The 23,780-nt window shown below is 40.0% G+C and overlaps 1 protein-coding gene across 1 annotated transcript in view; it reads left to right on the top strand.

The window, feature by feature from the left end:
• The window catches only part of LOC121959321 (carbohydrate sulfotransferase 15-like), a 46,314-nt gene that overhangs the window by 17,040 nt on the left and 5,494 nt on the right, over positions 1-23,780 (top strand). The window contains exons 2-5 of the mRNA XM_042508576.1: positions 7,789-8,370; positions 12,125-12,464; positions 18,512-18,655; positions 23,238-23,394. Coding sequence (XP_042364510.1) covers positions 7,930-8,370; positions 12,125-12,464; positions 18,512-18,655; positions 23,238-23,394 — 1,082 coding nt within the window. The 5' untranslated portion in view covers positions 7,789-7,929. The remainder of the gene's footprint in view (positions 1-7,788; positions 8,371-12,124; positions 12,465-18,511; positions 18,656-23,237; positions 23,395-23,780) is intronic.

The following is a 23,780-nucleotide window of genomic DNA, read 5'->3' on the forward strand; positions in this document are numbered from 1 at the left end:
AAAATGTTAAGAGGTCACGGTAGCAAGGATGAGATTGTTTCTCAGAAGAGAACACGCATTAAATGCATGTTTACAGCCCTTCAGCCAGTATTGGCTTTTACAGTCAGCTCATCGGCTGTTTGTGTAGAAAAAGCCATAAACGGGAAACTGCCAGAGTCCGCAGGCAGCACTGATTTTCTGCTTACAGTCTGAAGTCATTAGCCGTTTACTCTATTCTTCAGTTTTTTGCTTATTTGCTTTGGAGAATCTGTAAGTGGTCCTAAAGGGGAAATGGCTGTGTGGACGGGCTTGTTCCTGAATGACAAACTGCTGCTTCAGTATGACAGTGGATGGTTAAAATCAGTCTGTGAGAGTAGGTCGAGAGTACTCCTGAGCAGCTGCATACGAGGACTCTGTGGACAGAATGTGCTATTCTATTCTCAAGGTCTCCCAAGTCTCTTCATCGCAGGGTTTTGAGTCCACTCTGTTATTGTGTGCTCATGTTTTATATTCCTCCACACCTTGAACCATCAGGCTAGCTTTCTCTTTTCTCCATAGCTGTGAAGGAGAACAGCACATTGCTGTTCATAATGAGCACTTTCCACATCTGTATTAAGCTGTTTTTCATAAAGTTTATAGTTAAAACTCATGTCTCTGTCCGTATAGAGGGGAGGCAACACTGCAACACTCAAGGTGCGCGTATCGCTTTACACAACTGCAAAACGAAACATTAAACACTGACACATTAGACATTAGAGCTACGTTACATCATCAGCTGCAAATAAATTTGCTGATTTATTACATTATGTGGAAGGTCATCACTGTCAGATTACTGTAACAATTTAAGTACACACAGCTAAATTCCATGGCTTTTCCAAAACTTTTAATGATTTTGACTGATTCCATGACTTTTCCACGTCTGGAAAATGTAACAGTGAAATTCTATGAATTTTCCAGGTTTTCCATGACCGTGGGAACCCTGGTTTATAAATTGGGACTCAGTGATTTATTTCTCATGAAGGATTTAACCATTTTTTATCAACTCTTCATGGTAAAATGGATCAGGCTTGCTCGCTTGAACTCACCGACTCGCTTTGTGGATAACCTCATATAGTATTCCCCTGACTCCCAGTCCCAACGCAACCTCTAATCTGCCTGTTGCTCCCGCAGATAAGTCAAGTTTAAGCTGTCATGCTATGTAAACAGCACTGAATAATAAAATATACTCTAATATATAAGTAGACTCCTCTCCTCTGGTCCTCTGAGGTCAGACACATGTACTGAGGCAAATTGTCTTACAGTGTCTTCAAGAGTTTCCTTCACCATTTTTTAAAGAGAAAACAAGCAGAAAACATCTGAGTTCGACTGTAAATGGGTTAGTGTTATGCCCAATAGAAAAAAAAGGTCTTTTAATCTTCTGCAGTCGAAGATAAAGACAACAACACAGAGAGGTCTGTGGGGATAACTAAGATATTTTAACAATATTCTGTGATATGGTGCACTGAGTTCTCTGTAGCCAGAGAGTGAGCCAGCGCTTTGCTTTGAATCAAAACAAAAAGGGCATTTCAGGGGCCCATCAGCAGGCCATGCAATTAATTTCCTCCATTTGAAATACCAGAGAGTCGAGGAAGTAGGACAGTGTGGTCTCCGCTGCACAGACTGCATCTCCAGCCAGGTATAATGATCATCTGTCACTGCGGTTTGTGGAATGAATGATTAAAAAGACTGTGGAGTGTTTTTGTCATTCCTATTGTGTGAGAGCATTTATATGAGTATGGAATATGACCACAAGTCACGGACAGTATGGGAAAAATTGAATAAAATTCCTACCTTGCAAGTAAATTCATGTCTAGTAGGCATGGGCTGTAGCACTACCAGGGTAATAAGAAATCCCGATGGTATGATTTTAAATACTGTCAAAAATACAGACACTCTTCTCTCTGCTAAACTGAAACAGAAATGCTGAGGTAATGTATTGCACAGCACGTGGCACCGGAGGTCAGTCTCTTTTGCAGAAACAGGCAGCTGAGCTGAGAAAGAGGCAGCATATTTCTACAAGTAACTCTGTAAATGAAGGGTTAATTTCAACCAAGCCAGAGTTCATGTTTGTTGGGAGCTAATCTTAGTTTGGTGACAGAGAGAAACTTGAATGCAGAAGTTGTACGGTTACAATTTTCCATTTCATAAGGAAAATAGGTGTAAGAATATTTGCTTTCTTGGCACTTTGTAAGTTCAGTTGACTATAAAAGCTAGGAGAGCTTGTGAAATGCATAGATGTATAAATAGAACTAAGAAAATTGCTCAGTGACACATGAAGCCAAAGAAGTTCCACTTTCTGGGTATAAAATTACCCAGATCTTCAGCATTGTTGGGCTCATAGAGCAGATACACTAGAAACTTCCTCCAGGCGAGCAGCTAACTTTCAATTTAGCTCTCTGCTAACTTGCATTGGAGTAAAATGATTTAATAATGCGGCTCCTCTAGACTTTTTAGACTTTTTGAAATGTTACCGGTATGAATCTATCAAATTTGGATAGTGATAGTCATTTTGCCTTGTAAGTCTATTGAAAAAAAATACTTACTTGGCTCCTTGGCATTAGGTGACGGACCGAGTTGTAGAGTTTGGCTGTGTCAAGTGAACAGAGCAAACTTGCCACTCCAGACGAGGGCAACTTGATTTTTTGGGGGGTTATTTTGTTCCACAGTGTCATTTTACCCTGAACCCTGGTGAGATGTCAGTGTGGCACTGAAAAATAGATAGTGTCTTTTGTCAATTTGGATATTTTTATCTTCGCAATCAGTGCCAAAGAAAGCAGCCTTTCACGTCCACCACATGGGAAAAACTGTAATACAACCAGTTTGAAATTTGATTTGCTACAGCAGATGGCTTAATAGTGGTAACCAACAATAGATTTCGATTGGTTCTTTTACAGCACTTAGTACAACAAAAGGTAATCTGTCCATCTACACTGCATCTTTTTCACACAAATAATCAATCTTCCTGTATTGGCAGCAATAGACACAAAGCAAGGAATTGTTCAGTGAAGAAGAAAAGGTACCCAAGAGAACAGCAATTAGCTCCCAGTGTGTGAGATTGGTTGGTTTTTTCACAGCAGAGACGGACAGCCAGGAACGCAGCAGACGGCAGACTTTAAACAAATCTGCCTGATTGCCTGTTTCACTGATCCGTCTCTGAATGACAGGGCAGACAGTATGGAGAGGTCTCCTTCTGATGAGTTATTAAGGCCGTGGCAATTCCATTTGCACCACACAGGGAGGGAACTATCAGCACAGCATGCAGGCCATTACCACTGATGCCAGTGTCTTTGAAGTTAATTACAATCATTATGAATTTGAGTTATCTGTGTGGTTAATGTGTTTGATCTCTCCAAGTCAGATGACACTCATACTTTCAGACTTGCAGACTCTCTAAGTGAGTGATATTTCCTTTCTTGGCAGCAGTTTCTAATAAAGCATACTTTATAAAATGGGTTCATAATTTGTACCAAATAATGTAATTAATTGTTCGCAATTTTTTAAGGCTTTATAGTTCAGTAATGAGAAAAGCTTTTGTGCGGCTAGATTGTGTCATTTATGTGTGTATAAAACCTCCTCTAGCATGCATGTTGCTTGCTTGTCTTTTCACTATAGCTCTGTTTAATTCTATCAAACCAGATTAAACCTGTACAGGTTTTTTTTTAATGAGCAGAGTGGATTTTGTCAAATTTTTGTCTTACTAATGTTTATTACTGATCTTTAGAGCATTTATCAACAGTTTGTTACCCATCAACAAAGCTTTAACTTACAGTAAGAGCTTAGTTTCTCTTACACACAGTGATCAGAGGCACTTAATCTTTTTGGATGTGCATAAATAGATGTGCTAAATATCCATTTTCAGTCAGGAAAATGTTCAGATCCTGACTTTTTACTCTTATTTGAAGGTCTGGCAGCAGTAAAGGTAGATGATGCAACCCCGTGTCCTCTTTGTCCACTGCCCTCTAGCCATATTTCTGTTCTAGTTAAGCTGTTTCATCATGTTTGATGGACAGAAGCAGCGTATTTGCTTTATGAATAGAGCAGATCTGTCATGCTGCCAGTCGCCCACTGCTACAGTTAGCTGACTGATTGATTTAGATGCAAGTTCCCTTGAGAGTGACATTCTCTCGTCAATGACAGACTCTTTTTCCTCTCTTTCTTTACATCTTTTTTACCTCTCTCTCTCTCTCTCTCTCCATCTTTAACTCTTCTTCCTTCCCTCTATTTTAAATAGCCGCAGGCACGAGCACCTCGTTGACTTCAGCCTTGATGAAGGACACAGACGGTCAATAAGTGCTAATGGCACGCCGACTACAGATGAGCACATAGCTCATCAATAGCAAACAGTGGGCTTGTTACTCAAGTGCAATCCTGAAAATGCCATCCTACTTTTAGCACTTTGATTACACAGTCTAGTGTCCATCTCCGTGATGGAACAGGACCTCTGACATGCAGTAATTACATTTCTGTTAAAGCAAACTGCTTAGTCTTTTTGAAGCTTTCGTCATCATTTGGAAAATCTGAGTTTGTTCAAATGAAACCCCACATCATCACAAACTATTTGAATCACAAAAGTGAACACTGCTTATTCTGGTGTAGACAAGCACTGTTACGCCATCTCTGACGTGCAAACTTTAACCGGAGTAGATACTGTGATTTAAAATTCATCACTCTCACTTATCATATACAGTGGTAAAAGGTAAATGTACTGCATTTATACAGCGCTTGTCTCAGTGACATCCTCAACCATTTTACACCGTTCACAACGAAAATAAATTGATTCAACAATTTTTTTGTACAATAAATATATTGAAGCTTCAGTGATAAATATCTGCAATTATTTAAGGCTTTGACAGGGGATGGGGGTGGTAAATGAAAGACAAGGATATCAATCAGTGCACCTAAAATAATCTGATAATAACTTTCTAATAATTGCAATTTACCTTAAAATCGAGAAAAACTTTTGACTTGCACTTGCAGCATAAATAAAAGAAACTAAGCATTCAAATACAGCTTTTGATGTGATTATAATGCAGAGTTTTTTTTCACACATAAATCCATTTTTGGCGGCCCGCCCTTATTCAAACACTTGCCGCCACTTTTAATGGCTACCTTAAAATTGACCTGGCCCATGGGCCAACCTTGTAAAAATGAAATTGTAGCCTCATTTTATTGATGTGCATGTACCTTGTAAAAATGAAATATAAAAAATAATGTATATATATATATATATATATATATATATATATACACACACACTATTTTGTTACTGATGGCACAACTTTCATAGCGCAGAGCATACTCTGGGCACAGACAGAGCAGGCAGAGCACCAGGTGCAGTGGAAGTGAAACTTAATCTTTCATTACACTGTGTCTAAGTCTGCAGCAGCTGCGCCTCTCATCCATCGATCTGATCAACAGATTAATTTTCCATCCCGCGACTCATACTCCTAAAACACCTCAAACTGCTGCTTAGAGAAAAGAACCCATGATGAGTTCCACCTGCACTGCGTCCACTGACCCGCAAAAGCATACAAATTTAGAGAGGGGAAACAGAATGATAAAAAAGACATTGCAATAGCAACGATCATAGCTTCAAAGAAACATTTGGGTCAGCCCCACCTGACAGAGGTCAGGGCTAGGGCTAGAATGTCATTAAATCCTAGAAATGCCCCTGCATATACCTGACCTGTGTGGGGCTGCTGTAACTAGAGTTGCCTCTCGGAAAAAATTCATTGATTATATACACTGATGAATTTTATTAATATTAGTTTATTAGGTGGCCCAAGGACAAAACAAGTGAAGTATCCCTGCACTATGGGCACAATTCACCCCATTCTCATACTTGTTCTTACACTGGTGGCTGAAGCTATCATAAAAGGTGCACATTAGATAATCAATATCTCCTATAGATAAATTTCTATAGATGTAGATTTTTGTTTTTTAAAAGTGCTATATATAGCCCTGCTCCAAAAGATTTCCTGGCTAACACTCCCCTCCCACCAATATCTGACTGTCATTTCAGCTTCTTGTATTGAACCTTTATTCGACAGCTCTCTTTTTCACCCACTGAAGCTGCAGTCAGACAACTTCTTGAAGGCTGGAAATCAGTCTTTTCAGAGCGGGCCTCGTTATTTCTCCACCTGTCTCCTGGAGAGACTGTTGCCGTGCGGTGATGCTAAGGGCCCAGCTGGGGGTAAATGACATTGCTTGAGTAGGTAGGCAGGCGCTCTCCAGCCATCCTCTTATCAGCTCTGCCTCAAGCACCGTGAATACAGAGTTGTGCAAAGGGTGTGGGCGATGGGCGGCGGTGGTGGTGGGGTGGGGTGGGGGGCAGACGATATCAGCAGCCATGAGGGGGAGCGATGACTCACTTCCATAGTGCCCTTATCTTATGATGAATGCAAGTTGGATGCAGGTATAAGATACATCATGGCTGTATCCATGCGGTTTCAAGGCTTCAGCCATATTCTCCGTTACCCACTCATCCTTTGAAAAGTGTCCTAGACCCTCGGCTCTGTTGGCTTTTTGTCATTATGCTGTATTGTATTCACTGCCATCATGCTGGCTCAGCTCCAGACACAAAGAAAGCCTCAAGGATAAAACTGCACGTTGCTGCTGCAGGAGCATTATCATTAAAGATCCCCAATTCTTTCACCCTTTAGACACTGGCCCTCCTTTTATCTGTGGCCGACTGTTGATCCATGTGACTTCACAGCGAGGAATACCATTTTCTGATAATATAATCCCTTCTCCGGTCCAGACCGGATATCTCTTATATTCGTGTCTCTCCCCAGGAGAGTCTGACACGAAGGCTCGTAGTTTCTAGGCTGAATGCATCCCTCGTCCTTATCGCTCCCTCCATATTGTGGCTGTGATGCACGCTGGGTGGGAGGATGGACTGCGAGGGTGTTGCTGTGCTGTCTGATTAAAACAGGAAGTGTAAGAGGAAGCAGTTTAACCCCTCAAAATGTGACTGTTGCTCAGTTAATAGTCGCAACCAAAATTATACCACATTTCCCAAGAATTTGCAACATTTGGAGTGAGTAATCAATTACAGGATGATCTGAAACTTCTTACTAGCACTTCATCTAAATCAGCCATGTCCATGACAATGTATAAATTAAACTTAATAAAAATACTAAATGGGCTACAACAGAGAAGAAATAGATGAGTTGTTCTCATTTTTTTGTTGTTAGAAGCAGCTGGCCCCCAGGTATTTTCACATCTCATCTGCTCCCCATTCAAAAAGTTTGGACACCCATCTAAGATATCAAGTCAATATTCAGAGCAAACAGATTTCTTTCAGTGTTTTTCTCTGCTGTCAATTTCTTTTTCTTTTGTTCAGCCTCAGGTTGTATTGCTACACCTAGAGAAGCACAAAGGTTTAAGTGATATTCCCTTCAGTTATCTAATCGCTTGACTGCTTTCACAAAGCGGTATTATTTTGTTATTGAGTTTTTCTGGGACTGAGGGATGTGATGACATGCTCTTGACGTATGAAATGTGGTGGTGGTGACCTGGTTCTCGAATAAGGCATATGCAAGTCAGCATTTGAACAGGATGTGACACCATTCCTTGTCAAGGCACTGCATCAATAAAATTCTGAGGGACTCTGACATCTCGTAGATAATGTAAATGCGGTACAGGAAAGGCATGGGTGGAAACAAAGGATGATCTCGAATATTTCTGAGGTTTTAGAACTTGCTGCCTTTGTCCAGACATAAAACAATGAGTCCATTTAGTTGACTGTATGTATTTTTCCTTTACTAGGCAGACGTCAGTGGCTGAGGTGGGCTGGTCTTCACAACCCATCATGGATTTCAACTGTCGGCCACATTACCATCCAAAAACCTCCTGTCCTGCTGGCTCTATAACATCCTCGTGTGTCTGAGCTGTGACACTTGGGACACCATGACGCAAATGGACTACAAATACAGCCTTTTAGGCTCCACAGTGGATGACTACCGCAAGAGACCATTGCTCCTGCAGGTGGATGACACGCCCATGAACCTGTTTGCGGTCCTGGAGGTGAAACGGGAGCTGCCAAGACGCTGGAGTACCCTCAGCTGCTTCCGCAAGATCCGAATCTACAGCTTTCTGTTTGGCCTGGCCATCATGTTCCTTATCATGGCCTCGTATATTCTGACAGGAGACAAGAAGGGTCTCCTGCTCACCCCTTCACCCTACCACTTCAGCACCCTAGTCAGCCCAGGACCTTTTGCCTTCAACCTCTCATCAGTCAAGGACTATGCACATATCAAATTGGTGGTCAAGTCCATCACAGCCAAGGTGGAGTTTCGGAGCAGTCGACAGCTCCCAGAGCTCAAGGCGCTGGTTAACAGCGAGCCACATGTGAGTATAACTCATATCTGCCCTAATACAGTGGTTCCCAACTGGTCCACTGAGTTCAGATTTCCTCAGTCAGTAGTTCAATGTCTGTTTTAATTACCAAATATTCAGTTTTATTTCAAAATATGTAAATAACACGTAGGCTTAAAACAGGGTATATGTGAGGACATTGGAGGCTTTGCCTGGACCTCTTTGGGGGGAAAAGGCAAACTGTAATAATAATATATAATAATTTCTGCTGATTTCTTTTAAAATTTGGGTGAAAATATTTTAAAACTTTTTAAAAACATTTTGTTGAATTTGTTTTTATTTTTGTTTTTTTTGTGGATTTTCCTTTTCTCTAAAAAGCCAGAAACTGTAAAAAACTGAATCTATTCATCTATTTCAATTTTTCAACCAACACTGCAACTGAAATAGTGTTTATTATTGCTTCAAGACCAGTGCAAAGGCACAAAATATCAACAGGCCAAATAATAGTGAGAACAGGGCAATGAAATGATTTTTGTTCTCGAAAAAAATACTAAATAAATAATAAGTTCTCATACTTGACTGCAGTTAACTGCCCTTCAAAATAAAAGCTATGAGCTGGAAATGCATGGTACTTAAAAATAAAGTCTGTTTTTCGCAAAATGACATGGTCATGAGTCAACATTCAGAATAAACCTTCAACCCACTTTTGGATCACGACCCACCACTTGAAAATCACTGCAGTAATATATTCAAAAAGATCTTAATTCTATCAAAAAATTGATTTTGTTATCAGATTTACTGCCTTAATGAATACCTCAGTGTTTAATAGTATTTAATAGTGTAAATGTTATCTCTTTATTTTAATCATTATACAAAACATGGCCCAGCGGGATATTGATCTCTCTTTTAATTGGCAATCACAGATCTGTCTTAAAGCATAATTAAATGCTAAGTGAAAAGGTGATTCATATCAGTATTCGTGCCTACATGCCGTCTACACCGGGTTCAATACAGCTACACTGTTGCAATTCCCCACTGGTTGCACTTTCTAATTTAATTTATAAAAGAGATAAAACTGCTCTGAAAGCCTTGTATAACACTTCATGTCACACCAGATAATTGCATATGACTAACCATTTTTTTTGCAGAAGGGATTTAAAGCTCAAAGTCATCCCACAGTCTCCCACCACATTGGCCCTGTGGCTTTCTCGCAGTGTCCGTCTCACCTCAAAAGCCTGGTTCAATTAATTGTTAATCCTAATGATAATGGCTTGTGCTAGAGCTATTTGCAACATAACTAATTTCTTATTGAACCAGCTAATGAATAGGAGAGTGTGGCCGCGGGACAATCAATAGCATGTCTCAGGATGGATCCGGCATTAATTGTCCTTAAAGTAGCTGCGTGTCTCACAGGTATTGAGCGAGTCATAGTAACATGGGCCTCTGTTGTGTTTGATCACCAAAAAAGGCTTGTGAAGTGTAAATGAAAAAAGACTGTCGCAAATGTGTTACCTCACGTCCACAGTTGAGGATGAGTTTTACTTTTTTTTGTCGTACTTTTTGCTTGAGTACAGCACACTGGATTAGAAATGAAACAATGAAACTACAAGTACTAAATGCTCAAGTCGACAGTCGGCCGTCAGTCAAAGTCAAGCCATCAGTGAGCATCTGTCAACCTGATTACTGCAGTAAACAATTGTTGTAAATGGTCATAGGTCTATCCAATAGCATCCTCATGCAATTTGGTCTGCAGTCATTGATAGTGCCCCCGGGAAACCAACAATGAACTGAGAGGTTCCACTTTAAGGGCCCTGACACACCAGGTCAACATTGGGCTGTCAGAGAGATTCTTTTGCCCTAGTTTTTGCATTGAGTCTTGCACCATTATTACTAGTCAGCGTTTGTCAGCCTCTTTATGGCCAATTAGGAGCCTGTTAGTGAATGAAATGATTCTGATTGGCAGTGAGGAAAGCAAACAAATGACTTAAGTCAAGAGGGCATGAAATCACCATTGAGTTCATTAGCAGAAATGGTTTGTAATTGTTTGTTATGTGCGGTAGCATACTGTAAATATTCTTTGCCCTTTCAACATTGTGTTGTGTTGTTAATGTGTTAACAGGCTAGCTAGTGTGTTGAATCCATCCTGCCAATCTTAAGGTTTCCCTGTTTGAATAATGAATAAGGTCTACCACAGCCTGCTGGTACGAAAAGTTATTACAGTTATAGTTGCAGTTATTGTTACAGAACGTATGTGCTATTTAGCTGTTGGCTATAGTCTTTGCAGTTTGTTCAGTTCAACTTTTTGGCAGAGACAACACGAGATGACGCAACAGTTTGTGAGATGTTCTGATAATGTATTTTCCCTCTCATTACCGGTTCCGATACCTGAACTTATAGCTGTCGATACCGATCCGAAAAAAAAATTAAAAACCATTTAAAAGCAGTGTACTAGTGATATTATTTTATCATTGTTGTATGGCATGGATGTTTACAGTAAGATTGAAGATTTAAAATTTGTAACACCAGTGCCATCCCTTGAAACTTAAGCCTAGCTGTTGCTGTTTAACCTGTGGGATTATTCGGTGTAAAATATGGCAAATTTCTGATATTTTGCTAACAGATAATGTTACACTATTTACAGCAAATCTTTTAATTTTTTGCTGCTCTAAAATACTGGCTGGCACAGCACAACTTGCTGTGTAGGCTGCTCTTTTAGAGTAACAAAGAAATGGTTTCTGGGGAAAATGCTGTGTGCAGAACTACTCTAAAGTTCATTACTATACTATGCTAATCATATCAGTACACAGACTTGCATGCGCGCCAGTACCCGAAACAGGGCATAACCCAATTAGGCAGTACAGGGGGTATTTCGGACAGCTCAAGTAACCACGATATCTTTTGTCACTTTGTCTTGGTCCTTTAGTGCTGAGGTTGTGCACAACCATACTGGGTAAACAGTAAAGGACTTGTAGCCCCTTTTAGGGCAGCGCATCAGAAAAATAATCCAAGTTTGTGTTTTATGGCCAAACACTAGAATGTGTTTGACTGGCCAAGTCAGAGGAGCCTGACCTCAATCCAAGTGATCGTGTACTTCAACTGCTGTAGACCAGATAGAAGGAAAAAAGCCCCCCAAAAAAGGAAAAGGTGAAGAGTATCAGGCAGAGCATCGACAGTAAAGACACGTGTCTGCTGTTGTCTGTTGGACTGTAGCCTTCAAACAGACAGTGAATACAAATGATTTTACACCAAATATTAGAATTCACCACTTCAACTTTGTTAACTTTCTGTCTCCAGGAGGACTGTGTATAAAAATGGCTACAACTCCCACACTGTTTATCTGATGTGATGTGGAAATAAAAAAGTAAGAACTTTACCGTGAAGTTTAGAGTCAACGCAGCAAAAAATGTCCATTTTAAAATAGTGTTTGACTGCATTGTATGTGCATTTCAATTTGCAGCCACTTGTCAACATGCATCTTAAGCCAATTTGCTGCCCCTCTAGAGACTCCTTCCTCCCTCACAAACTTGTCATGATCGTGCAGTTGGATCCCACACAGATGGTGTTTGCTTACACCTGCCAAAACAGTGGCCTGAACATGAAAAAAGTTTTTAAGCTGTTGAAACAAACCTCTTCCTTTTGTGTGTCTGTGAAATGACTGGAGGGTATTTATGTTCCATCGTGCTGCCTTAGAAATGATTATTTCAAGAGTTTGCACAAGGCTTTGTTTGAAATGTTTTTATATATTTGGGAAGTGCGGTGACTCAGCCTGCTTTCTTTGCCTTTACAGATGTTTTCTGCTATCCCCCGCAAATTCCTGTCTGGTGTTAAGAACCCATGCTGGTATGAGGAATATTCTGGGAATATAACCTCGGACCCATACAGGACAAACTTGTACGCACGCTATTCAAGGCGCTTCCGGACGGTGTTTCAGCACTTGAGGAGCACTTTCCGAGAACACTTGTTTCACCGCGACGGTAAACTCTACCGCATGCGGTGCCTTCCTTATTTCTATATCATTGGCCAGCCAAAATGTGGCACAACAGACCTGTATGACAGACTGAGGCTGCACCCGGACGTCAAGTTCACCACTTTCAAAGAGCCACACTGGTGGACCCGCAAGAGGTTTGGTGAGTAAAGAAAACTGTAATTTGTCGTGGTTAAGGCCTCCGGGCTCACACAATAATGAGAGCCCGAGAGCATTTAAAAGTGTGAAATGTGACTCTGCAGTGGTTCATTTTGGCAGAGACATACCTCAGGGGGCTTCAGAAAAGCACTCAGTGACAGGCGTTTGAAGGGGGCTCACCCTCAAAGGCGGGCCTGTCGGTTTCATGAGCATAATTAAAAATATCTCCTGTATACTTACTGTCATCACATTGTTAAGTTGTGTGGATTGTTTTAACTAAATTCCATACATTTCAGGAGGTAATTGAGGGGAAAGTCCTTTGGATATTTTCTGACAACTTCACACTATGTCAAACAGAATTTCTTTTTCTATATAAAAACCTGCAATCACTTTTTTTTTTTTAAATAATACGAAACCTAGCTGGATGTGAGGCCTGAATGTCACATGAATTAAGTATCTCTGATGCACGCAGTTCAATCTCCCAATGCAATTAACCGAGAAATGAATATTCAAGACCCATTTTGTGCTGTGCATGAGAATAAAATTAAACTGTTTATTTTCTACCTGAGAGTTGTTAGCCGCAAATTTACAGCTCTAATGGTGTATTTAAGTTCTTTATTGCCTCCTACGTTCAACATTTTGAATGCTAATAACCTTTTTCTGTTTCCCCCTCCTGTGTGCTATTACACCACCATCAGCTTCTTAGCAGTGCAACTTCCAACTTCCCCGTCCTCATACATAGATTGTTGAGCTCATGCGGTGGCTGTGCTCATTAATGGCTCAACTAGGACTGTACGCAGAAAGATCTACTGTACTTCACCATCATCTGGGACATAGATTTGTCTCTGTGGTAGAAAAGACTTGAAGAGAAAACATGAAAAATACAGCAAGTGATGCCTACTGGCACACTTTGAACCCACATGTGTGGGTGCACTATTTCCTGCACTTGTTTAGCAAACACTCGTTCCTTACGACACATCTTGCCACCATGAACTTTGCTTCCTTTAGTTTCTAGTTCTTGCTTTATTTTACAGCTCCCTAGCTACTCTTTGTGGATTTTATGCTCTCATTTTAAAAAGTAATAGAGCTATCATGCAGTTATTTTACAGGGTTCCTACAGCTTACTCCAAGTTTGAATTCCTTTTTTAATGCCACTCGGGATGACATTTAAGATCAATTATGCAATAACTATAATTGGGGAAGAAAAAAAAGACTAAGACTGGATTGCACCAACAAAGATGAACTTTTAAACCTGTTTAGTCATGGTTTATGTTTCAATTATGTTGCACCAAATTTTAAAACTATCTTAAAATTAAGAAAAAATACATTTAAACCTCCCTGTAAATCTAAGATTAGTTTTAACTCTAAACCTAGATCAAATTTAATTCTGTTGCACCAAAACTTAAACCTCCAATATAAACTGTAAACCAGGGCTAACTTTAAACATACAAATGAGGAGGTGTAACTTTTGCAATGGCTGCCTTTTTGAGATGGATTGAAAATTATCAAGTTCTTTGAAGAAAGTTGTGAGACAGACTCAACCCACTTGACTTTAATAATGATGAAGATTTTTTGTCAAGATACCAGTTCACCAAGGAAAATGTTTTGGAGCCAAACAGGAAGACTGGGCCAAGTGATATCACGAGTACCGTTACACTAGCAACTTTTTGGCAAGATAGCAACAATATTATTGTTATGAAGCTGTTTAAACAGTTAACACCCCTCCTTCACCTCTATTTTATACTTATATGTTTATTCATATTCATATTTTAATTTCTATATGATGCTTGCCTTGTACCTTGATCAAGCTCATTTAAATGGATAAACTTGGCTTTACTAAACCAAGATTAATTTTTAATAGTGCAACAGAGCTCTGGTTAAGTTTAAATCTGGATTTACTCATTTTAAACCTAGTTTTACTAAATTCACAGTTAATTCTCTGCTCTAAGCATTGCAGCTGGAAACAAAACATGAGTGTCTTTTGTTTCGTTAACCTGCATGACGTTGATGTGAGATGCATGCGGATAGTCTCAAAAATAAATAGATATTTCCAATTAGTTTGAGATGTTACAATGCAATGTCAGAAGGAAAGGGTTTGATGAAATACGACTTCCTATTTTCCACACATTTTTGGGAGTTTTGAAACATCAATTTAAGACATTTGAATACCAATTAATGCCATATTTTTACATTAATGAATTCCATGCCTTTTAAAACGTTTTAAGGAATTGCAGGAACCCTGTATTTAGTTAGACAGCAAATAATTTCATTTTATGGAGGGAGCTGTTGCATATTGTATGCCCTATCGATCCCTATGACATAAGACTACATATTGTCTTGATTTTGGATATCATAATATCAGAAGTGTTGTCCTTGTGGTTTAAAGGCTGAATTACAGTTCAGTGTTGACTTAGTCATTATATCCATATTACTGATGATTATTTAAAAAAAATCTAATTATCTAAAAAGAATCCACAGTCAACCCCACAATATCATCACAATGTTGATATTGAGGTATTTGGTCAAAACTCTTTGATTTTCTCCATGTTGCCCAGCATTATTTCAGGATTTCCCTTTAGCTTTGGTTAATATTTGCCAGTTGAGGTGGTGGAGACTTGTGCATTATCACATAATCACTTCAGTTCAGACTTTTTAGACACATGCACACAATCTACTGCCACAATCCTGGCTTACACTGTCGCTTTTCATGGAGTTTGAACAGGTGGCAATATGTCATTTTCTCAAACAAAGAGATAAACCCTCAAACTGTGTGTGGAGAGGTAAGCGCCGCCTCGCAGCAGACATCTGGTCGCATGGCAGTTCTGTCGTCTAAATGTGTGGAAGCCGGCGTGTGTTTGCTCTGCCATGTGCATCTGTGATGTTAAAAGAGCCACCGCACCACCACAGATGGGATTAAAAGCCGTGCGAGATCTCACTTTGGGCAAACTAAACCCTCTGTATTAAATATATCCAACCCCTCACTTAACTCACAGATGCACTGCTCCTTTAGTTTAAATTTAGTGACATTTTCCTTATGACACTAAAAAAAAAAGCATCCTGAGTCTGTTCCTTTCTTGGATGTTTACATTTTTTCTAAATAAAATGTAGTTCATAATTAGCACACAGCCCTGCAGTAACACTTTTAAAGAAGCTATGACTCTAAATGTGTTTCTCTGCTCCCAATAGAAGGCAAATCATTATTCTCAATACCTACCATGCTTTTTGTTTTCTTTTATAACTGAAACAGCCATTAAGATTCATGAATAATGGAGCATCTTCAGCAGCTCAAGAGGCAGGCATCGGGAGTGTGAGTCAGTGTATGTGTGTGTGTCACTAATGTGAAGAAATACTAGAAGAGGAAAAAAAGTGAAGAGCAGCAGTTAAACTGTAGGGCACCGATCTGTTCAAAGTCAGCTCTGATTAAGAAATCGGAAACAGATTAGATACTTTAATGACTTTATACTGAGTTGAAAGACGCGCACATATAGTGTGTAGATAATCTCATAATTCTCCTTTAAGAACAGCAGCTGCTTTATCACATCAGCGCAGCATGAGGACTCCATTTTTTAACGGTAATTTCTCACTGCAGAGGACTTATTCTTCTGCTTAGCAATGACTGATACATACACTTTTTTCGCCTGCAGCTATCTGTCTAAAAATTACCTAATGATTTAAATAATTTGACTGGGGGGGGGGTTGGCATGTTACTTGTTGAGCAAGCTATACAGTATTGGCCATATTTTTCGGAAAAAATTCATCCAAATTCTCACCGCAAATATCAAAGGAAGCTTAACAGTCGCAGCCAAAACGATCCTTTTGAAGTTCATCCAGTTGCTGACTATGCCCCTAATCCCTCAGAGAGCCGCAAACTGGTGGATTGATCAGTCTGTGTGCAAGACGTATTTTAATGTGTTCAGTTTGAGTCGATAATTATTTGAACCTCATAAAGCCGCGGGATGTGGATGAGTTGTTTGCCTTAATTTGTCTGCCTCGTGCCTTTGCAGCGTGTGATGTTCCGTAGCAGCAAAATGCAGCTGTATCCCAAGGACATGGGTCCCTCTCAGTTATTGTCCCCCCCTCCCTTGTTTCCCATCCTTTCATCTTTGCTGCCACTCTCTTTCTTTCTCTCTTTCCCCTCCTAGTGTTGCACTTAGAGCTATGTCCTGGTAATCAGCACTTTTCTCTTAAGACATCCTTTGAGGACACTCTGAATTCAAATGGTCTTGTTTTGTATTTATTTATTTCATTCCCCCCTCAAGGATCCACTCAAGCGATGCAGTGAAAAGGTGATTTGATGCAATATGCGTCACATAACTTTCTGAGAGGAGCAGTCTGAATCTTAAGCAGATGTGCTTGCCGTATATACAGTGCCCATTATTTGAAAATGGTGTGACGCTTCTTTCATATCAGGAAAACAAAAAAACAAAAAAAGAGAGGAAGCCCTGAAGCAAGACACACAAGCACCATCACACCTCATACAAGTGTAACCGTTCTGGATTAATAATGATGCAGGCGGGGTGTTTGGAGAGTTTACTAGAGTCTTCTAATCATGTTTTGCTGCTAACTAGAGAACGGTGTTTTACTGCGAGACCATCAAAGCACCACTGAAAGTAACAGACGCCTGAGCTACCTCATTATCCCCAAGTTGCATGGATAGTCCTAAGTCCTACCCTGAATCTCCACAATTGCCAAGTAAATTGTAATTATGCTGTGGACCACAACAGCTCAGATGGAAAACACATTTGCTAGTCCTGCATTTAAAGCATTAAGTTGACATTGGCCCTTAATTGGAAACAGAGAAAACGGAGCAGTACGGTATTCCCTGATGAATTAGGATTGGATCTGAACTTGGATTTTATTAGGTCACACCACAGTCAGGACAACACAGAAGCCTTAATGACCTCCTTCAGTGTGATCGCAGAAACACATGGAGAGCAGAGGGCAGCCAGGAATGAAACGTGCTCAACCCTTTGAAACCTGGAGTGACATCACTTTCTCGTGCTTTCACAAGTATTTTAACCTTTGAACCTTGAGCAAATTGGTGTGATTTCTTTGAACACCATGTGGAAAAAAGGCAATATGCAACTTAATGAGAAATACTCCAAAAATTAAAGGAAATTGGCAGATTTATAAAATTAGATGATGTTCTGCTGCTCTGTCTGTGCCCCGGGTGTGCTTCAAGAGTGTGGTGCAATGAATAGCCAAGTGGACTCAACAGGATTCCAGCTCCAAAAATAAAACATCTATTCGTGGTGGGCCACCATATAAATGAATCTGTGGCAAATCCTGTGTACCAGCACCTGGAATTTGGTACCGAGACCAAACAGTACTGATTTTCTGTACTTAACTCTTTCAGTAATAACAATGAGTCCAAACTTATAGCTGCTAGGCAAAAGTGATGGGAGAGTGTAATTATGAACTGGAACAAAGTGTGCTTACAACATACTCTGCTTCACCTAGGTTGTAAAAGGAAGATAAAGATAGTGCTATTTCACTGATAGTGATATGATTCCAGTCTAGACACGGGGTATGGTACACTTCCACACAGATGAGTGACCGGGTTTCACATTTTCGGTTCTCTGCTGTAATGACGTAATTCAGTCGGCACCCTTAGAAGTACTGAGTCTGGTGCCCAACTTTAGTATTTTCTTATAGACGCACATTCTCAGTAAAGCCTGAACTTTACTGTCAGTCAGTTTGCCCATCTTTTCTTCCTTTTTTATGTTACAAGCTGTTGTGTGTCTTTTGTGTTGTTTGTTCCGCTTGGAGAGTACCTACTCTGATATATAAGCTACAAAACCTCTTTCTAAGAACTATGGATGGTTCCCAGTTCTTGTGGTGTAAAAGAAAAAAAGAGGAACTATGAAAAACTTCTTGTGTACCAAAAATGCCTCAGGTCTAACCTTAACATTTGTAGTCTTATAAAGAGTCTGTCTGTACTTTTTACAAAACAGAAGATCTGATAACTCGCCAACAAAAGTAGACATGCACTAGAGATATAACTGTACTTCAGAAAGTTTATCAACCATCTTTGTTTTTTTCCTCCACCAGGTATCATCCGTCTGAGCGAGGGCTTCCATGATCGATACCCAGTGGAGGACTACCTGGACCTGTTCGATCAGGCTGCTTACCAAATCCAGGGCAACCTCACAGCAAATGCCAGTGGAAGCCCCAGCCAACCTAACATCATCATAGGTAAGCCAAGTATTGTATGGTTATGTTATTTAATGATAATCATAATAATTTGCTGTATGCTATTTAAGTTGTAGCTCACAAATTGAGTCTTTGATCTGTGAACTGTGTCCAAATCAAAATTATCAAAATTATGCACTTTTTGATCGATATTGTAACCAAAGGCCAGCACACAGGATAAGCTTAGAATAAATTACTGATGTTAAAAGCAAACCAAAACATGGCGTGCAAGGGTCAAAGCCACTCTATCCGTAATGTGCTGTAAAAAATATTTTGTTGATGCTTTATTTGGATTGGCTATTAATTATAATGAGCCATAGTAACTGCTGTATCTGGTGACAAAAAGGGCTGTGTCACAATCTGTGGTGCCTTTATAGACTCTTATATCCCCTATTTTAAAACGACAAGCTATCCATTTTACACTTTCCATCCTATTTATAGCAAGGACACTAGTTTACAGTTTTAACCGTTAAAGTTTGCCTCTTAAGGGATTTATTATAAAGGCAGAGATGTCCAGGGTCGATCCTATAGCTGAATCAATGAAAATCCAAGCATGTTTTAATGGTTTGGTATTGAGTAAAATATAATCAAATTCCTGTTCTTTCTTTCTTCTTCAAAGTGACACGTCTTCTCTCAAGCTGTTTGGGTCATGTCAGTTTCAGGAGTTCCATTCTCCAGATATACTTTTATTCAAATAGTATCAATAATTTGGGCTCATAAACTCAAGAGTTTGGAGCAAGGACCTTCAATATTTGGTAGCTTGTGAAAAGTAAGGTGTGTCTAGTTTGAGTCATATTAAATCAACATTTAGGTAAGTATTGGATTGAGCTGGGCAAATACTCAAAATTAAGGACTCCGATCCAGGTCAGGGCCAAAAAAGGACACCCCTATTCCAGTGCCTGTGGGATCTGAAATAAAGACAATCTTAGACTCCATCAGCCCATAACTGACTGATTGACTTGATTGTAAATCATTATAAATCAAGTCAACCACTGCCTAGCACTGGATTTTGTTCAACCCCAATCTAACCCTGAGCCCATTTTCAGTCCCATTTCTAATACAGTGGAAACTATTTATAATTATCAGAGTTAGGCCAGAAATATACTTGCTGTTAACTACGTGTACGCATGATGACTGCGACACCCCTGCGTAGGTTTGGCGCATTGGCTGTGAGTATCCTCAGAAATGAACGCTCATGAATCAAGTGAATGCCAAATATACAAACACATGGTTAAACAGCAAGTGTATCTCCAGCCTTACAGTGATCAACCGCTTTTATGGCTCAAAAATATTGGGACACAATCATTCTTATACAAGCGCTGTTTAATTAATCGTGTATAGCAATCAAGAAGTCTGACGACAGTATTTATTTTGGGTATTGTCATGCATGACATCATATGGAAAAATATAAAACTACAGTAACTCTTTTTTATTTAATTTACTTTACTCCCATGATTTTTACACATTAAAATCATGGCGGGAAAAAGACATTTTTTCTCAAAGAAAAATGTAGTCTCCTCGAAGCTTATGGCAAACTGCCAAAAACGAGATACAGCAGCTAGCCTTGGTGTTCCTCAAGCTTCCTTCTACTCAGACAATGAGAAACAGTCATGGCTGCAAGTGATAGATACAAAAAACAAATGTGTTGAAGAAAGCACCTGTGGTTGAAGCTACCCAGTGGTCAAGTGGATTAATAATACCTGGTCATGTAATCGCAGGGAAAACACAGAAGATAAATAGCTGTCTGTTACATTACTTTATATTTATGTAATCAGTTAACATATGTTAGTTAAATGTTCATCTGCATGAGAAACTTGGTTATAATAAATCATCTGCTAACATGGTCAGACATGATCACCATACAGTAATCAGTCTCCATTGTACCAACAATAGTCTTAAGTTTAATTGTAGCCCAGAAACTAAACATCAAATACAGATTTTCACACTGAGCAAGCAAATCAAAGTGTCATGTGAAACTCAGCAGCCCTTTGAGTGTCACACTATGACAGGAAGTTGCTGATCAGCACATGACTGTTACAATGAAAGCACCTCTGATTTTGTACGTTCAGAATGATTATCTAAAGAAAAATGCTGAGAAAAGATTCTGCTGAATGCGTGTAAAACATAGTCTGCCATCTCTCTAATCAGATCTCCAGACAGTTTTAGTCGTACGCACATTTCCTGTACAATGTAATCTCTGCCTTCCTGCTCTGTCTGAGTGTCGCATCATGTCCTCTGCTGTATCATCTTAGTTACTCAGGTCATGTATCAGCGCTGTGATTTGTGTGAGGAACTTGGACTGACAGTACTGTGTGCCCTCGTCAGGCTGCAGCCAATAGCGTTTGGCTTGTGGAGACCTGACACTTGACTGGAACTTCACTTGTAATCTCGCCTGCAATATTACAAAGCTGCGATTAAAGCAGCAGGTAGCTAGGCTGAAGCATGGAGCCGCGCTGTAGCAGCCACTCTCACTCCAGCCAGTGACGGTGATTTTTAAGAGGGGCGGTGACTCAGCCCTAAAGAGAGGCTCCAACAGCTTAATAATACCGGACTTCCTTCTGCTTCACTTAGCCACTTCACTGAAGTGCCGTATAAAGGAATCATTGTTTTTTTGTGTTTGTCAGGGCAGCAATAATATCCGCAGCGGGGTGGAGAAGTCTTACAAACCTCCGTCCTCTATCTGCATATCCTGCTCCCAGCGCCTCTGCTTCCATCTGTCTCTGTCTTTTCCCCTCATCCAAACACAATCTCAAAGAACTGCTCAGCTGCGAAGAAAAACTGATTTGAGTTTTCAACAATAGCCTTTTCAGACTTGACTGAGTTGGTGCATTGAGCGCAGCTTAGCATGCCGCCCTGTTTTGTTTCCCTCTTTAAATAAGTAATCCTTGTAAGGAGGGGGAGTGTGCAGAAGCCCCGCTCAGTATTCACACCATGCCCTGAGAGAGCCCAGCAAGGTGCAGGCCTGTGGCCAGGATCTTGGGCTTCTGACTCTCCTCAACCGCCGGCCAACACCAGAGGCACGCCGGTCTGGCTCCGCCGTTTGTTTGCCCTATTATGAACTCTCCCCACGGAGCAAAATAAGCCCTTTTAATGGACACCGAGACCTTTAAATAGACTTGATCGCTGTGTGTATCATTTCAGGCATAACTGCATTAGCAGCGATCCTGTTTCAGTCTCACCGTTGTCATCGCAGAAAATAGGCCCTGGCTATCATCCGTTTCTCTGAGGAAGGGAGGCAGATAAGGCCCGTGTTGTGTTCCCTCCAAATACATCACAGCTTCACTTCACAGATAAGAGGATAATGAAGGCACAGACAGCCTAATGAATCCTGGATATCATTTCTCAGCGCAGCCTGATAAAGTTTCAGCTCTCAAATTGTTTGAGAAACGACATCCTTGGACTTGTTATGAGCACCAGCACCATCGCTGTCTGGATTGCAGTCTTTCCACAATTTTACTCACAGCTGGAGATGTAATTGCTCTTGCTTTCGCACTTGCTTTCGAATCTTTCGTTTTATTGACTTGTTGCATGTGTGTTGGGAACGTGCTGTGTCTGTTAGTTACAGCCTCGATTCAAAGGCAATTATACGAAGAAGTTGAAACAAACTTCCATTTGTGGCTCATTACTGTATGTTTTTCTGTAGAACTTAATGGGGGATTTTATCTGTTTATACTGATTACTTCCAAAAAATCATTGAAAATCAGATAAAACAAAACTCTCTGGGTGAAAATTGGATCTTACAAACATACTGAGCTGTGCAAACACTCGACATAAGAGCTTTGGGGGAGTTTGGGGCACCATTGCCACATTACATTATCTGTACTGTCAATGTGACAGTAGAGTCTTACATAAAACTGGAAGTGTCTTTTTGAAGCAGTAAACATAACTTTTAATTGCTTGAGGACATAAAATGCATTTGAAATCTGTCTTCATTATGTAAAATCTGCTGATTATTTGATGATTCCCCTATTAATTAATAACTTCAGTAGTTTTCAAAATGTCAAAATATGATAGAAAAGATGTCCTTAGATTACATGTTTTGACCAAATATCTAAAACCCAAAGATATTAAATGTACAATATAATATACCAGAGAAAAACAGCAAATCCTCATCTTTGGGAAGCTGAAACATAAAATTCTATTTTTGGCTTGAAAAAATATTAATCAAAAGTTGCAGATCAAATTTTCTTTCAAAAGACCTGTGACACTCAACTTGCGGCTTGTGGGCCTCCTGACAGAGGTCTGGACAAATCATTTAAATATGAATTGTTTGTTTGTTTATGGCTTTTGGCCTCCTAGCATTTTGTATTATGTCCCTGGGCAAAGCCATTTTAGGTATTCCTGCAGTAGACTAATCAATAGCTTAACTAATTTTTCTACTTGTAACTTCAAAAAAAACCTTGGTGGATGTATTAAACAGAGGAATAAGAATTCAACTACACGTATCAAATGTAGGCAAAAGAGTGAGGAAAAAAACTATGGAAACGTGTCTGTGTGTGTGTTTTGTTTTGTGTCTCCATAATTATATGTATATGAGGGTCTCTGTGCATGTTTTCCTTTGAACCACTGTGGGCGTGTTTTCCAGGAGAAGCCAGCGCGTCCACCATGTGGGATAACAACGCCTGGGTGTATTTCTACGACAACACCACAGAGGGAGAGCCTCCCTTCCTGATCCAGGACTTTGTCCACGCCCTACAGCCTGATGCACGCTTCATCATAATGCTCAGGGACCCAGTGGAAAGGTGAGAGTAATCTCTGTTTTGCCGCCTCCTACTGTATATCCACACTGAAATGCAATAAAGATGCAGATACAGTTCTGATATGCGCACCACCACCTTTGTGCCTCTATCATAGCTGTTTACACTGCAGATACAGATGGATACTTTTCCTGTTTATAGCAAACAAAAGACCCACTGTTACAGAAGACGTGTTGCCTTTTACCCAGTCTGGCTGTCATGTTTCATTATGATGCCTTTATCAGCACTGTGGAAAACCAATGCCTGCAAGGCATTGTGTTTATACTGGGATTACTTTATGCTATTAACATCGATTTGTACTTCAGACAATGTCTGAACATGCTCTCTATAATTGCTTTTGTCCTGATATTGAAATGTACCATTGAAATACA

The sequence above is a fragment of the Plectropomus leopardus genome, chromosome 19 (genome assembly GCF_008729295.1).
Source record: "Plectropomus leopardus isolate mb chromosome 19, YSFRI_Pleo_2.0, whole genome shotgun sequence".
In the NCBI taxonomy this organism is placed as follows: Eukaryota; Metazoa; Chordata; class Actinopteri; order Perciformes; family Serranidae; genus Plectropomus; species Plectropomus leopardus.